Source organism: Salmo salar, chromosome 23 (genome assembly GCF_965601325.2).
Source record: "Salmo salar chromosome 23, fSalSal1, whole genome shotgun sequence".
Lineage (NCBI taxonomy): Eukaryota > Metazoa > Chordata > Actinopteri > Salmoniformes > Salmonidae > Salmo > Salmo salar.
This window is the reverse complement of record NC_138313.1, coordinates 32,660,677-32,677,287: the sequence shown is the minus strand read 5'-3', so window position 1 is coordinate 32,677,287 and position 16,611 is coordinate 32,660,677. Positions and strand designations below refer to the sequence as shown.

Below are 16,611 nucleotides of genomic sequence, written 5' to 3'. Positions count from 1 at the left end.
TATTATAATCTCATAATGATCCTGACTAAATAAAAGCCATGTTGAGTTGACAATTCACTGTTTGTGCACAAATTTGTTTACATCACCGTTAGTGAGCATTTTATCCTTAGTCAAGATAATCCATCCACCTGACAGGTGTGGCATATCAAGAAGCTGATTAAACAGCATGATCATTACACAGTTTTGTCACACAACACAATGTCACAGATGTCTCAATTCATGAGGGAGCGTGCAATTGGCTTGCTGACTGCAGGAATTTCCACCAGAGCTTTTGCCAGAGAATTTAATGTTAAATTCTCAACCATAAGCCGCCTCCAACGTCGTTTTAGAGAATTTGATAGTACATCCAACCAGCCTCACAACCGCAGACCAAATGCAACCACACCAGCCCAGGACCTCCACATCTCGCTTCTTCACCTGTGGGATCGTCAGAGGGGTGGGGGTGCCGAGGAGAATTTCTGTCTGTAATAAAGCCCATTTGTAGGGAAAAACTCGTCCTTATTAGCTGGGCCTGGCTCCCGGGTGGGTCGACCTGGCTCCCAAGTGGGTGGGCCTATGCTCTCCAAGGCCCACCCATGGCTGCGCCCCTGCCCAGTCATGTGAAATCCATAGATTAGGGCATTATTTATTTATTTCAAATGACTGATTTCCTTATATTTACTGTAACTAATTAAAATCTTAGAAATTGTTGCATGTTGCGTTTATATTGTTGTTCAGTATATAATGGAATGAACAGGGATCAAGCACCTACTGGTCTTCCACGATGGTAACCCTTTGTGTGTGTGTGTGTGTGTGTGTGTGTGTGTGTGTGTGTGTGTGTGTGTGTGTGTGTGTGTGTGTGTGTGTGTGTGTGTGTGTGTGTGTGTGTGTGTGTGTGTGTGTGTGTGTGTGTGTGTGTTTTAGCTAGTTCGATGGGCTCTGGAGATCACAGATGCAGCCTAGTGGAGATCCTGAGGCAGGGCTATGAGGGGCCAGAGGAGGAGTCCAGGGCCCTAGTGGAGCTGCAGAAGAGCCTGGGGGCCTCACACTCACAGGGCCGCCCAATGAAGATGGCAGCACGTCCCCAAAATGTGAGTACAGCTCCTCTGGCATCTGGTGTGGTGTGTTGACCCATTAGAGGCAGCAGTAGGCAACCACAACTTTACTGCTGGGCTGGGACAAAAGCCTGACCTCACTGCATCCCTCTAGACCAGGAGTGAATAATATTATTCTATGTAATAGATTGTCAATTATTCCATAATGTGATGAATTAATGCAGGGCAAAGTCAGGCCCGGGGGCTGTATGCAGCCCGCGACCTGATTCAATACAGCCCGCGGAATCATGCTCAGATCACATGAAGAATTTGCGATAGTAAAGTTTTGAAAAATGTATTTGTTATTCAAATTAAAAGCCCAATGATTACTCGCCTTTGTGTAATGATTTAACTCACACCGCTTGTGGGACATTTCTTTTGAAGGCACGTATAAATAACAACTGCACGAGGACAGACAGTGACTGACAGGTTGACACACACGTCACAGTTACAAATTGTAGCTAGCATCTAAATATGTATTTATTGAGGCATCAGGGAAAGCGGTGTGCTTAGTGTGCAAAGAGAGCCGTCTTGAAAGACCACAACTTGTCCCGACACTTCCAGACAAAGCATGTAGAGAAATATAGGAATATGTCTTCTGAGCAGAGGGCAAGTGCATCGAAAGAGTTGCTTTCATAGTTGCAAAAGCAGCAAGGACTTTTCACAAAACTGCATTCAGCATACGACGGAATTGCGAGAGCTAGCTTTGTACTGTATACAAATACCTAGGTGTCTGGTTAGACTGTAAACTCTCCTTCCAGACTCACATTAAGCATCTCCAATCCAAAATTAAATCTAGAATCGGCTTCCTATTTCGTAACAAAGCATCCTTCACTCATGCTGCGAAACATACCCTCGTAAAACTGACTATCCTACTGATCCTTGACTTCGGCGATGTCATTTACACAGTAGCCTCCAACACTCTACTCAGCAAATTGGATGCAGTCTATCACAGTGCCATCTGTTTTGTCACCAAAGACCCATATACTACCCACCACTGCGACCTGTATGCTCTCGTTGGCTGGCCCTCGCTTCATATTCGTCGCCAAACCCACTGGCTCCAGGTCACCTATTAGTCTTTGCTAGGTAAAGCCCCGCCTTATCTCAGCTCACTGGTCACCATAGCAGCACCCACCCGTAGCACGCGCTCCAGCAGGTATATTTCACTGGTCACCCCCAAAGCCAATTCCTCCTTTGCACTGCTTTGCTTTATCTTGGCCAGGTCGTAGTTGTAAATGAGAACTTGTTCTCAACTGGCCTACCTGGTTAAATAAAGGTGAAATATATATATATAGTTTTTTTTTTAAATAGTCCCACAAAATGTCTAAACATAGCAAGCCATTCACTGAGGGCAAATTCATTAAAGAATGTTTAATTGACTGCAGCAATACTTTGCCCCGACAAGAAAGAGCTGTTTGAAAATGTTTCCCTGTCAAGACGAACATTGACACGGCGTGTTGAGGACATCGCAGAGAATATGGAACAACAGTTGAAAGACAAGGTAAAGGATTTCACCTATTTCTCCTTGGCCCTGGATGAGAGCAGTGATGCAGGTGACACAGTGCCGTTGTTGATATTCTTACAAGGCATAACCCCAGACTTTGAAATGACAGACGAGCTTGGTTCAGTGCAGTCTATGAAGAGCACAACACTAATAAGTGTGGCAAAGCTGGGACTGAGTTTTGAAAAGTTATCCAGTGTGACCACTGATGGGTGCCCAAAGTTGACAGGAAAAAATGTTGGCCTTTTGAAAAGGATACAAGATCAAGTAGCTGAGCTGAACCCAGATCAGAAAATGTTTTTCCTGCATTGAATTATTCATCAGGAGGTGCTCTGTAAATGTGTTCTGAATATGAGCCATGTTGTGGATACAGTCACTAAAGTGGTAAACTTCATGAGAGAAAAATCTTTAAACCACAGGCAGTTTGTCTCACTGTTGGAAGAGACAGAGTCGGATCCTGCAGATCTCCCCTACCACACAAACGTGAGATGGCTGAGTTTGGGGAAGGTCCTTAAAAGGGGAAAGGAGGATACCTAGACAGTTGTACAACTGAATGCCTTCAAGTTAAATGTGTCTTCCGCATTTAACCCAACCCCAATGAATCAGAGAGGTGCGGGGGGCTGCCTTACTCGACATCCACATCTTCGGCACCCGGGGAACAGTGGGTTAACTGCCTTGCTCAGGGGCAGAATGACAGATTTTTACCTTGTCAGCTTGGGGATTCGATCCAGCAACCTTTCGGTTACTAGCCCAACGCTCTAACCACTGGGCTACCAAAAGCATGTGGAACGTGAAGTCAGAGATTGCTGAGTTTTTGCAAATTAAAGGAAAAAATGTGGATATCCCCCAACTGTAAGATAAAGAATGGTTGGCTGATTTTGCCTTCACCGTAGACATCATGGCCCTCATGAATTAGCTGAATTCCAAACTACAAGGGAAGGGCCTTTTTGCACATCAGATGTACAACTTTGTAAAAGCCTTCAAGGGAAAATTACTCCTCCTGACCCGCCAAGTAGAAGCCAACAATCTCACCCACTTCCAACACCACTAGTCTGTTCCCTATCAGATGACCAGCGGGAGAAGTATACATCACTGCTGCGTGCTTTGAACGGTGAGAATTCTCGTCGTTTTGACGATTTCAAAGTGTTGGAAAATGACATGCTGTTGGTTTCCTCTCCTTCCACCTTCAATGTGGATAACGCTCCCACTGACCTGCAACTTGAGCTTATCCATCTTCAGTCTGATGCAGTGATTGCAGAACTATTCAAAACAATGTCACTGACGAGGTTCAATGCATCTCTCGATGAACAAAACTTTCCAAAGATTAGGAGGAGTCATGCTCAGAAGATATTTGTACTGTTTGGGTCAATCTATGTATGTGAACAGACATTTTCAGTGATGAAATATAACAAGTCAAGGCACAGATCATCTCTTACTGACTCTCACCTCTCTGCAATCCTGCGCATAGCAATGTCAGAAACTATACCTGACTTCACTGCTCTAGCCAGACTTCACTCCTCACACTGATTGTTTTATTTATTTATTTATATATTATGTACCCCTTTCTCTCCCCAATTGATAGTTACAGTCTTGTCTCATTGCTGCAACTCGGGAGAGGTGAAGGTCAAGAGCCATGCATCCTCCGAAGCACAACCCAACCAAGCCAAGCCACACTGACACAATGACTGCTTCACCCAGAAGCCAGCCACACCATGTGTCGGAGGAAACACCATACACCTGGCGACTGTGTCAGCATGCATGCACCCGGCCCACCAGTCACTAGAGTGCGATGGGACAAGGCCATCCCTGCCGGCCAAACTTTCTGGCTGCGACAGAGCCTGGACTCAAACCAGGTCCTCTAGTGGCACAGCTAGCACTGTGATGCAGTGCCTTAGACCACTGTGCCACTCAGGAGGCTACTCCTCACACTGATTGAGTAGTTTAAATGTAATGTTGAGCTCTCTCTCTTTCTTGTGTTTTTGTGCATACCCGTTAACAAGAGTTCTGTCCGTGGTGCTGAATGCACAGTGTACTTTTCCCTCCGTGTAGTTCATTGCATGTTTAATAATGAAAATGCCTACCAAAAGGAGAAGATGGATGTGGTTTATTTGTGTGCATGTAAAAAAAAAAGTAAAATAAGTAGCATATCTGAATGTGATTTACAGTAGATATATCTGTCAACACATTCATACACATGATGTATAATCCTGTAATATGATTCTGGCCCGCGATGGCAAAAATATATTCTAATGTGGCCCTCCATTGAAAATAATTGCCCAGGCCTGGATTAATGGATTCTATCCAATTCTTAATTGCCAAATTTACCCTTATCTCGCTCACTCGCTTTCTCTCTCTCTCTCTGTCTCTCTCTCTGTCTCTGTCTTTCTCTCTCTGTCTCTCTCTCTGTCTTTTTCTCTCTCTCTCTCTCTCTCTCTCTCTCTCTCTCTCTCTCTCTCTCTCTCTCTCTCTCTCTCTCTCTCTCTCTCTCTCTCTGTCTCTCTCTATAGGGCAGTGAGATTCCCCTGGAGGACCTGCTGTCTCTGTGTGGGTATGAGGTGTCTGATCCCCTCCTGCAGCAGGACAGGGAGCCCAACGAGCTAGCAGCCAGTCTGCCTAACGTGACACTGGACAAGGTGAGACCTGGGTATAACTAGACATACCTGAGACTGGAGTAATCCACAGATAAAACTGTAAACACAGCCAGGAAAGCATTGCAGAAGGGGTGAACAACTCAGGCCCTCCAGTTCCAGTCTGGATGATTTTTGTTCTTGTTTTGTTTCTTCCTAGTACTTAATTGATTAATTTGTTAGGAAATCAAATCTAATTTTATTTGTCATATGCTCCGAAAGCTTACGTACGACCTTAGTCAAAAATGCAGAGTTTTAAAAAAAGGTGTAGGTAGGTGTAAAGTGACTATGTACAGAAAATAAACAGAGAGTAGCAGCAGCGTGTGTGTGTGGTGTCAATATGCATGTGTCTTTGTCCGTGTGTGTGTGTTGGAGTGTCAGTGTAGTATGTGTGGGTGTGTGGTTAGAGTCCAGTGAGTGTACATCAAGCCTGTGCAAGACAATCATTGCATATACAGTGCATTCAGAAAGTGTTCAGTATCCCCTTGATTTTTTCCACATTTTGTTGTTTCAGCCTTATTCTAAAATTGATTCAATAGTTTTTTCCCCTCTCATCAATCTACACACAATACCCCATAATGACAGAGCAAAAACTGTTTTTTGCAAATGTATAAAAAAAGAACAAAACAGAAATATCACATTTACATAAGTATTCAGACCCTTTACTCAGTACTTTGTTGAAGTACCTTTGGCAGCGATCTGCCCTGAGTCTTCTTGGGTATGACGCTACAAGCTTGGCACACCTGTATTTGGGGAGTTTCTCCCATTCTTCTCTGCAGATCCTCTCAAGCTCTGTTAGGTTGGATGGGGAGCGTCACTACACAGCTATTTTCAAGTCTCTCCATAGATGTTCAATCGGGTTCAAGTCTGGTCTCAGGCTGGGCCATTCAAGGACATTCAGAGACTTGTCCCAAAGCCACTCCTGCTTTGTCTTGGCTGTGTGCTTAGAGTAGTTGTCCTGTTAGGTGAACCTTCGAGCCAGTCTGAGGTCCTGAGCGCTCTGGAGCAGGTTTTCATCAAGGATCTGTCTGTACTTTGCTCCGTTCATCTTTCCCTTGATCCTGACTAGTCTCCCAACCCGCTGAAAAACATCCCCACAGAATGATGCTGCAACCACCATGCTTCACCGTAGGGATGGTGCCAGGTTTCCTCCAGACGTGACGATTGGCATTCAGGCCAAAAAGTTCAATCTTGGTTTCATCAGACCAGAGAATCTTGTTTCTCTTGGGAGTCCTTTAGGTGCTTTTTGCCAAAACTCCAAGCGGGCTGTCATGTGCCTTTTACTGAGGAGTGGCTTCCGTCTGGCCACTCTACCATCACGGCCTGATTGGTGGAGGGCTGCAGAGATGGTTGTCCTTCTGGAAGGTTCTTTCATCTCCACAGAGCTGGAGCTCTGTCAGAGTGACCATCGGGTTCTTGGTCACCTCCCTAACCAAGGTCCTTCTCCCCTGATTGCTCAGTTTGGCCGTGCGGCCAGCTCTAGGAAGAGTCTTGGTGGTTTCAAACTTCTTCCATTTATGAATAATGGAGGCCACTGTGTTCTTGGGGACCTTCAATGCTGCAGAAATGTTTTGCTACCCTTCCCCAGATCTGTGCCTCGACACAATCCTGTCTCTGAGCTCTACGGACATTTCCTTCGACTTCATGGCTGTGGGACCTTATATAGACAGCAGTGGCGGTCAGTGCCATTTATGGCCTTCCCTGTAGCTCAGTTGGTAGAGCATGGTGTTTGCAACGCCAGGGTTGTGGGTTCGATTCCCACGGGGGGCCAGCACAGAACAAAAAAAAATGTATGAAATGTATGCATTCACTACTGTAAGTCGCTCTGGATAAGAGCGTCTGCTAAAATGACAAAAAAATGATGAGGGAGGAAGATTTTTCTTTTCATGAGCATGGCCTTATTTCTATTACAGCATGTTGGATGACTGTCATTCATATTCCATTCACCCAGTTCAATGTAACGTTGATAGGTTTAGGCTACTGCTAGTGGTTAGAGCGTTGGACTAGTCACCGAAAGGTTGCAAGTTCAAATCCCTGAGCTGACAAGGTATAAATCTGTCATTCTGCCTCTGAACAGGCACTGTTCCTAGGCCATCATTGAAAATGAGAATTTGTTCTTAACTGACTTGCCTAGTTAAATAAAGGTAAAAAAATAAAAGGTTAACTTTTTTTTTTTTTAAATACTCACATTTTCCCTATACCCATCATGAGTTTGCTACAACCTAGCCTATGAATGAAATTTTACAACGTAGGTGCACACAGGTCCAGAGAAAAATTTGAGATGACAGACAGTGAGACATTGACAGACAGTGACATTCAATACTACCTTGCACACTCTTGCCTGCATCTAGCTTATCAAGGTTGTAATCATTAGTCCAACCGTTGCAAACGAGAGTTTCAAATGAAAAAAATATTTTTTTATCCCTGTTTCAATTGCTTCCGTTTAAGAAACGCTTTTCAACAGAATCGGTGGAATGAATACACCCCTGATCACGCATAAACACAGTTCACGTTCATAGCATTGTTATTCCTCTCACCTTTTCCCTTCGTTTGTGGACTTCAATGAACAACACATCAGCTGTATGTGACCAGGCTTTCCAAGCCAAACCATCTACATCGTTGTCCCCATATTAGCTAATCATGCAGTAACGTTACAGTGTATAGTCAGTAAGCAGTTACACCGGCGGGCCCCAGTGGCAATAAATTAATAAAACCAAAAGCTTACCTTGACTTGGAAGAGTTCTAGTGTTGTGTTGGATAGTCATAGCCAGCTAGCTAACATAGCGTCCCTCTGTTTGAGCCAGGTGTTTGAGTAGCTAAACTAGCCAGCTGCGTTTGCTAGCTAAGTAAGTGAAACTGAAAGTGAAGAAAAATGACTCTCTCTCTCTTGTTTCTCCTTCATTTTTTAATGTATTTGAAATGTATTTGTTGAAAACTGTTCAACTATTGTCTTTCTCTCTCTTTGAGTCAACTACTCACCACATCATGTTATGCACTGCAGTGCTAGCCAGCTGTAGCTAATGCTTTCAGTACTAGATTCATTCTCTGATCCTTTGATTGGGTGGACAACATGTCAGTTCATTGCTGCAAGAGCTCTGATAGGTTGGAGGACGTCCTCCGGAAGTTGTCATAATTTACTTTGTAAGTCTATGGAAGGGGGTGAGAACCAAGTGCCTCCTAGTTTTTGTATTGAAGTCAATGTACCAAGAGGAGGACGGAAGCTAGCTGTCCTCCGGCTACACCATAGTGCTACCCTACAGAGTGCTGCTGAGGCTACTGTAGACCTTCATTGCAAAACAGTGTTTTAATCAATTATTTGGTGACGTGAATATATTTACTATAGTTTTATCTAAAAAGGATAACTTTTTCAATGTTTTACCATTTTTATTTTTATGAAATTCACTGATGAAATTCCTCCTCTGAGGAGCTGCCACTGATAGACAGGTGGGTGCCTTTCCAAATCATGTCCAATCACTTGAATTTACCACATCTCAAGGATGATCAATGTAAACAGAATGCACCTGAGCTCAATTTCGAGTGTCATAGCAAAGGGTCTGAATATTTATGTAAATAAGGTATTTCAGTTTATTTTTAATATATTTGCAAAAATGTCTAAAAACCTGTTTTTGCATTGTCATTATGGGGTATTGTGTTTATATTGATGAGGATTGTTTTTAAAATCAATTTTAGAATAAGACTGTAACGTAACAAAATGTGGAAAAAGGGAAGGGAAGTCTGAATACTTTCCAAATGCACTGTATACTTATGGGGTCAATGTAAATAGTCCAGGCAGCTATTTGATTAACTGTTCATCAGTCTTATGGCTTGTGGGTAGAAGCTGTTAATGAGCCTTTTAGTCCCAGACTTAGCACTCTGGTGCCATTTGCCGTGCAGTAGCAGAGAGAACGTCTATGACTTGGGTGGCTGGAATCCTTGACAATTTTTAGGGCCTTCCTCTGACACCGCTCACCACCTTGTGTAGAGGTCCTGGATAGCAGGGAGCTCGGCTTCAGTGATGTACTGGGACGTATGCACTAACCTCTGTAGCGCCTTGCAGTCGGATGCTAAGCAGTTGCCATACCAAGTGGTGATGCAACCAGTCAGGATGCTCTCGATGGTGCAGCTGTAGAACTTTTGGAGGATCTGAGAACCCATGCCTAATCCTTTCAGCCTCCTGAGGGGGAAGAGGGGTTGTCATGTCCTCCTCACAACTGTGTTGGTGTGTTTGGACCATGATAGGTCCTTTGTGATCAAATCAAATCAAATGTATTTATATAGCCATTCTTACATCAGCTGATATATCCTCTCTAGGGTAGGGGGCAGTATTTTCACATCCGGATAAAAAACGTACCTGATTTAATCTGGTTATTACTACTGCCCAGAAACTACAATATGCATATAATTGTTTGATTTGGATAGAAAACACCCTAAAGTTTCTAAAACTGTTTGAATGGTGTCTGTGAGTATAACAGAACTCATATGGCAGGCCAAAACCTGAGAAGATTCTGTACAGGAAGTGCCCTCTCGGACCATTTCTTGGCCTTCTACACTCTCTTTATTGAAAACAGAGGATCTCTGCTGTAACGTGACACTTTCTAAGGCTCCCATAGGCTCTCAGAAGGCGCCAGAACGTTGAATGATGACTCTGCTGTCTCAGGCTGAAAAACAGTAGAGCATTTGGTAAGTGGTCAATCTGAGAACAATGGGACGGGGGCGCGCGTGCACGAGACGACTCCATTTTCAACTTTGAGTCTTACCAAAACAACATTTGTGGATGAAGTAGAAGTCCTGGGAGTGCATTCTGACGAAGAACAGCAAAGGTAATCCAATTTTTCTTATAGTAAATCTGAGTTTGGTGAGTGCCAAACTTGGTGGGTGTCAAAATAGCTAGCCCGTGATGGCGAGCTATCTACTCAGAATATTGCAAAATGTGCTTTTGGCGAAAAGCTATTTTAAAATCGGACACCGCGATTGCATAAAGGAGTTCTATATCTATAATTCTTAAAATAATTGTTATGTTTTTTGTGAACGTTTATCGTGAGTAATTTAGTAAATTCACCGGAAGTTTTCGGTATGTTTGCTAGTTCTGAACGTCACATGCTAATGTAAAAAGCTGGTTTTTGATATAAATATGAACTTGATTGAACAAAACATGAATGTATTGTATAACATAATGTCCTAGGAGTGTCATCTGATGAAGATCATCAAAGGTTAGTGCTGCATTTAGCTGTGGTTTTGGTTTTTGTGACATTATATGCTAGCTTGAAAAATGGGTGTCTGATTATTTCTGGCTGGGTACTCTGCTGACATAATCTAATGTTTTGCTTTCGTTGTAAAGCCTTTTTGAAATCGGACAATGTGGTTAGATTAACGAGAGTCTTGTCTTTAAAATGGTGTAAAATAGTCATATGTTTGAGAAATTGAAGTAATAGGATTTCTAAGGTATTTCAAAATCGCGCCACTCGATTCCACTGGCTGTTGAGTAGATGGGACGATTTCGTCCCACATACCCTAGAGAGGATATCAAAGTGCTGTACAGAAACCCAGCCTAAAACCCCAAACAGCAAGCAATGCAGGTGTAGAAGTACGGTGGCTAGGAAAAACTCCCTCGAAAGGCCAAATCCTAGGAAGAAACCTAGAGAGGAACCAGGCTATGAGGGGTGGCCAGTCCTCTTCTGGAGATTATAACAGAACATGGCCAAGATGTTCAAATGTTCATAAATGACCAGCATGGTCAAATAATAGTAATCACAGTGAGCAGGTCAGGATTCCATAGCCGCAGGCAGAACAGTTGAAACTGGAGCAGCAGCACGGCCAGGTGGACTGGGGACAACAAGGAGTCATCATGCCAGGTAGTCCGGAGGCATGGTCCTAGGGCTCAGGTCCTCCGAGAGAGAGAAAGATAGAAAGGAAGAGAGAAAGAGAGAATTAGAGAGAGCATACTTAAATTCACACAGGACACCGGATAAGACAGGAGAAATACTCCAGATATAACAGACTGACCCTAGCCCCCCGACACATAAACTACTGCAGCATAAATACTGCAGGCTGAGACAGGAGGGGTCAGGAGACACTGTGGCCCCATCCAATGATACCCCCGGACAGGGCCAAACAGGCAGGATATAACCCCACCCACTTTGCCAAAGCACAGCCCCCACACCACTAGAGGGATACTTCAACCACCAACTTACCATCCTGAGACAAGGCCGAGTATAGCCCACAAAGATCTCCACCACGGCACAACCCAAGGGGGGGCGCCAACCCAGACAGGAAGACCACGTCAGTGACTCAACCCACTCAAGTGACGCACCCCTCCTAGGGACGGCATGGAAGAGCACCAGTAAGCCAGTGACTCAGCCCCTGTAATAGGGTTAGAGGCAGAGAATCACACTGTCCGATTTCAAAAAGGCTTTACAACGAAAGCAAAACATTAGATTATGTCAGCAGAGTACCCAGCCCGAAATAATCAGACACCCATTTTTCAAGCTAGCATATAATGTCACAAAAACCAAAACCACAGCTAAATGCAGCACTAACCTTTGATGATCTTCATCAGATGACACTCCTAGGACATTATGTTATACAATACATGCATGTTTTGTTCAATCAAGTTCATATTTATATCAAAAACCAGCTTTTTACATTAGCATGTGACGTTCAGAACTAGCATACCCACCGCAAACTTCCGGTGAATTTACTAAATTACTCACGATAAACGTTCACAAAAAACATAAAAATTATTTTAAGAATTATAGATATAGAACTCCTTTATGCAATCGCGGTGTCCGATTTTAAAATAGTTTTTCGGCAAAAGCACATTTTGCAATATTCTGAGTAGATAGCTCGCCATCACGGGCTAGCTATTTTGACACCCACCAAGTTTGGCACTCACCAAACTCAGATTTACTATAAGAAAAATTGGATTACCTTTGCTGTTCTTCGTCAGAATGCACTCCCAGGACTTCTACTTCATCCACATATGTTGTTTTGGTTCAAAATAATCCATAGTTATGTTCAAATATCCTCTGTTTTGTTCTTGCGTTCAAGACACTATCCGAACGGTGACGCGCAGACGCGTATCGTGACAAAAAAATTCAATATATTCCATTACCGTACTTCGAAGCATGTCAAACGCTGTTTAAAATCAATTTTTATGCAATTTTTCTCGTAAAAAAGCGATAATATTCCGACCGGGAAACCCTGTTTTCGTTCAAGGACTCAAAATCTAAAATGGACTCTTCACGTGCACATGTGCGCCCGTCTCATTGTTCTCAGATCGACCACTATCCAAATGCGCTACTGTTTTTCAGCCTGGGGCTGCAAAGTCATCATTCAACGTTCTGGCGCCTTCTGAGAGCCTATGGGAGCCTTAGGAAGTGTCACGTTACAGCAGAGATCCTTTGTTTTCAATAAAGAGAGTGTAGAAGGCCAAGAAATGGTCCGAGAGGGCACTTCCTGTACAGAATCTTCTCAGGTTTTTGCCTGCCATATGAGTTCTGTTATACTCACAGACACCATTCAAACAGTTTTAGAAACGTTAGGGTGTTTTCTATACAAATCAAACAATTATATGCATATTCTAGTTTCTGGGCAGTAGTAATAACCAGATTAAATCGGGTACGTTATTTATCCGGATGTGAAAATACTGCCCCCTACCCTAGAGAGGTTAACTTCACTGAGTGTGATGCTTAGAGAAGGTAGTGAACTATTCCATTGAGACAGTAATGGACAGTTCCATTCTTCTAGGACCAGATTGCTAAAGATCTGTTCTCAGGAGAGGATGAAGAGGAGTCATCAGCTGATGACCTCACTCTCTCTGTCACCTCCCACGCCTCTGACCTCCTCTTCCGCCGTCACCTAAGAGGTATGACCAATAATGTCATATAGAGTATTAGGGCTGTGACGATACCAGTATCGCAATATTTATTTCAATGGCAAAAATGAAAAGCACCTATATTGAAAGCACCTGCTTTCAATATACTTTGTATCCCTCATTTACTCATGTGTTTCCTTTATTTTGGCAGTTACCTTTATGTAATGGGTATGACACACTCCTACTTTTCGAGCACAGCTACCACTTCCCCTAAACAGACCCCCACCCACCCAGCTCACCACTCAGGAGAATCCCCTTCTTATCATATCACATCAATATATTTTTTAAATGGCCTGAGGACCTCTTTATGCCAAAACAAATTTGTTGTACCTTGAAGTTGTTAACTGGTGGTGTTATGAGAATGCTACATATTGATGTAATAAATGTTCCCATGTGCTAGCCCATTCCATGGCAGATGGAGACAAAGGCACCTTCGTCAGCTCTTCAGAAGATGTCTCAGACGATGATGACGACAACACCTCCATTCCATCCAATGACGAACGCAAGGTGAGACACTGGGGCCTACTGAACAGAGCTCAAATATTCTACAATTACTATTTAGGGAAATATAACAACCTGTTTTCTGTAGTGCATTTGTGACTGACACTGTGGTCGTTATTTTTCCAGGACATCATGGTGGGCTCAATGTACCAAGCCAAAATCCCTCCTCTCAGCCCATACTCATACCAGGAGAGAGGTAACCCCCAATAGACCCTTTCAGAATCAGTGTACATTTTGGATTAGTGTGTTGACACTTTGGCTCAGTCTCACACAAATCCTTATACCTGTGTCTCTATCACTATCTCTCCATCTCCTGTTCCCAGTCTATGAGAATGAGGACCAGCTCCTGTGGACCCCAGACATGTTGCCAGGCCAGGCTGTAAAGGAGTTCCTGCTAAGTGCCCAGAGACGGGGAGGCCAGGACGGGGCTGTAGACACCCTCATCAACGGGGACATAATCAAAGACAATGAACAAGTAATGTAGTGGGTTGGGTCATTTACTTTATGTTCGTATTCTTATCTTTTATTACAGTTGAAGTCGGAAGTTTACTTACAAAAAAATCCCTGTCTTAGGTCAGTTAGGATCACCGCTTTATTTTAGAATGTGAAATGTCAGAATAATAGTAGAGAGAATGATTTATTTTAGCTTTTAATTCTTTCATCACATTCCCAGTGGGTCAGACGTTTACAAACACTCAATTAGTATTTGGTAGCATTGCCTTTAAATTGTTTAACTTGGGTCAAATGTTTTGGGTAGCCTTCCACAAGCTTCCCACAATAAGTTGGGTGAATTTTGGCCCATTCCTCCTGACAGAGCTGGTGTAACTGAGTCAGGTTTGTAGGCCTCCTTGCTCGCACATGCTTTTTCAGTTCTGCCCACAAATTTTCTATAGGATTGAGGTCAGGGCTTTGGGATGGCCACTCCAATTCCTTGACATTGTAGTCCTTAAGTCATTTTGCCACAACTTTGGAAGTATGCTTGGGATCATTGTCCATTTGGGGTCATTGTCATTGTCCATTTGGAAGACCCACCTGGTTGGGATGGTTTTCTTTGGCTTGCAAGCCTCCCCCTTTTCCTCCAAACATAACGATGGTCATTATGGCCAAACAGTTCTATTTTTGTTTCATCAGACCAGAGGACATTTCTCCAAAAAAGTACGATCTTTGTCCCCATGTGCAGTTGCAAACCGTAGTCTGGCTTTTTTATGGCAGTTTTGGAGCAGTGGCTTCTTCCTTGCTGAGCGGCCTTTCAGGTTATGTCGATATAAGACTCGTTTTACTGTGGATATAGATACTTTTGTACCAGTTTCCTCCATCATCTTCACAAGGTCCTTTGCTGTTGTTCTGGGATTTATTTGCAATTTTCGCACCAAAGTACGTTCATCTCTAGGAGTCAGAACGCGTCTCCTTCCTGAGCGGTATGACGGCTGCGTGGTCCCATGGTGTTTATACTTACGTACTATTGTTTGTGACGATTAATGTGGTACCTTCAGGCGTTTGGAAATTGCTCCCAAGGATGAACCAGACTTGTGGAGGTCTACAATTTTTTTCTGAGGTCTTGGCTGATTTCTTTAGGTTTTTCCATGATGTCAAGCAAAGAGGCACTGAGTTTGAAGGTAGGCCTTGAAATACATCCACAGGTACACCTCCAATTGACTCAAATTATGTCAATTAGCCTATCAGAAGCTTCTAAAGCCATGACATCATTTTCTGGAATTTTCCAAGCTGTTTAACCTCTCTTGGGTATGTGGGACGTGACCGTCCCACCTGCGGGACACACTATTCAACAGCCAGTGAAATAGCAGGGCGCCAAATTCAAAACAACAAAAATCTCATAATTCAAATTTCTCAAACATACAACTATTATATCCCATTTTAAAGATAAGATGCTCGTTAATTCAACCACATTGTCCGATTTCAAAAAGGCTTTACGGCGAAAGCATAGCATTAGATTATGTTAGGACATCACCTTGACAAGAAAAACCACACAGACATTTTCCAAGCAAGGAGAGATGTCACAAAAAACAGAAATACAGCTAAAATTAATCACTAACCTTTGAAGATCTTCATCAGATGGCACTCATAGGACTTCATGTTACACAATACATGTATGTTTTGCTTGATAAAGTTCATATTTATATTAACAAAAAAAACATTTTACATTGGCGTGTAATGTTCAGAAATGTTTTGCCTCCCAAAACATCCGGTGAATGAGCACATCAATTTACAGAAATACTCATCATAAACGTTGATAAAATATTAAACTGTTATTCAAAGAATTATAGATACACCTCTCCTTAATGCAACCGCTGTGTCAGATATCAAAAAAACTTTACAGCGAAAGCACACTTTGCAATAATCTGAGTACAGCGTTCAGACATGAAACCAAACCCGCCATTTTGTTGAGTCAAAAAAACTCAGAAATAATATTATAAATATTCACTTACCTTTGATGATCTTCATCAGAATGCACTCCCAGGAATCCCAGGTCCACAATACATGTTTGTTTTGTTCAATAAAGTCCATAATTTATGTCCAAATACCTCCTTTTTGTTCGCGGGTTCAGTCCACTACTCTAAATGCAGGAAGCGCGCAAAAATGTCACGACGAAAAGTCAAAAAAAGTTATATTTACGTTCATAGAAATATGTCAAACGATGTATAGCATCAATCTTTAGGATGTTTTAAACATAAATCTTCAGTAATATTCCAACCGGACAATTCCAATGTTTTCAGAAAAGAAAAGGAACACAGCTCACACTCACGTGAGCACGCACCTCAGAGCTCATGTCATTTCCTCACTCATCTGACTCCAGGCCCTCTTGTTTGCTCAATATTCACAGTAGAAGCATGAAACAACGTTCTAAAGACTGTTGACATCTAGTGGAAGCCTTAGGAAGTGCAGAATTAACCCTAAATCACTGTGTAGGCAATAGGCAATCAGTTGAAAAAACTACAACCCTCAGATTTCCCACTTCCTGGTTGGATTTTTCTCAGGTTTTCGCCTGCCATATGAGTTCTGTTATACTCACAGACA

The 16,611-nt window shown here is 42.9% G+C and overlaps 1 protein-coding gene across 2 annotated transcripts in view; it reads left to right on the top strand.

The window, feature by feature from the left end:
• LOC106584411 (mesoderm induction early response protein 2) overlaps positions 1-16,611 on the top strand; it is a 30,481-nt gene that overhangs the window by 1,435 nt on the left and 12,435 nt on the right. For both annotated transcript variants that reach the window (XM_045706237.1, XM_082968064.1), the window contains exons 2-7: positions 904-1,070; positions 5,082-5,207; positions 12,948-13,065; positions 13,475-13,581; positions 13,702-13,771; positions 13,899-14,050. In XM_045706237.1, the coding sequence (XP_045562193.1) occupies positions 912-1,070; positions 5,082-5,207; positions 12,948-13,065; positions 13,475-13,581; positions 13,702-13,771; positions 13,899-14,050 (732 nt within the window). In that variant the 5' untranslated portion in view covers positions 904-911. The remainder of the gene's footprint in view (positions 1-903; positions 1,071-5,081; positions 5,208-12,947; positions 13,066-13,474; positions 13,582-13,701; positions 13,772-13,898; positions 14,051-16,611) is intronic.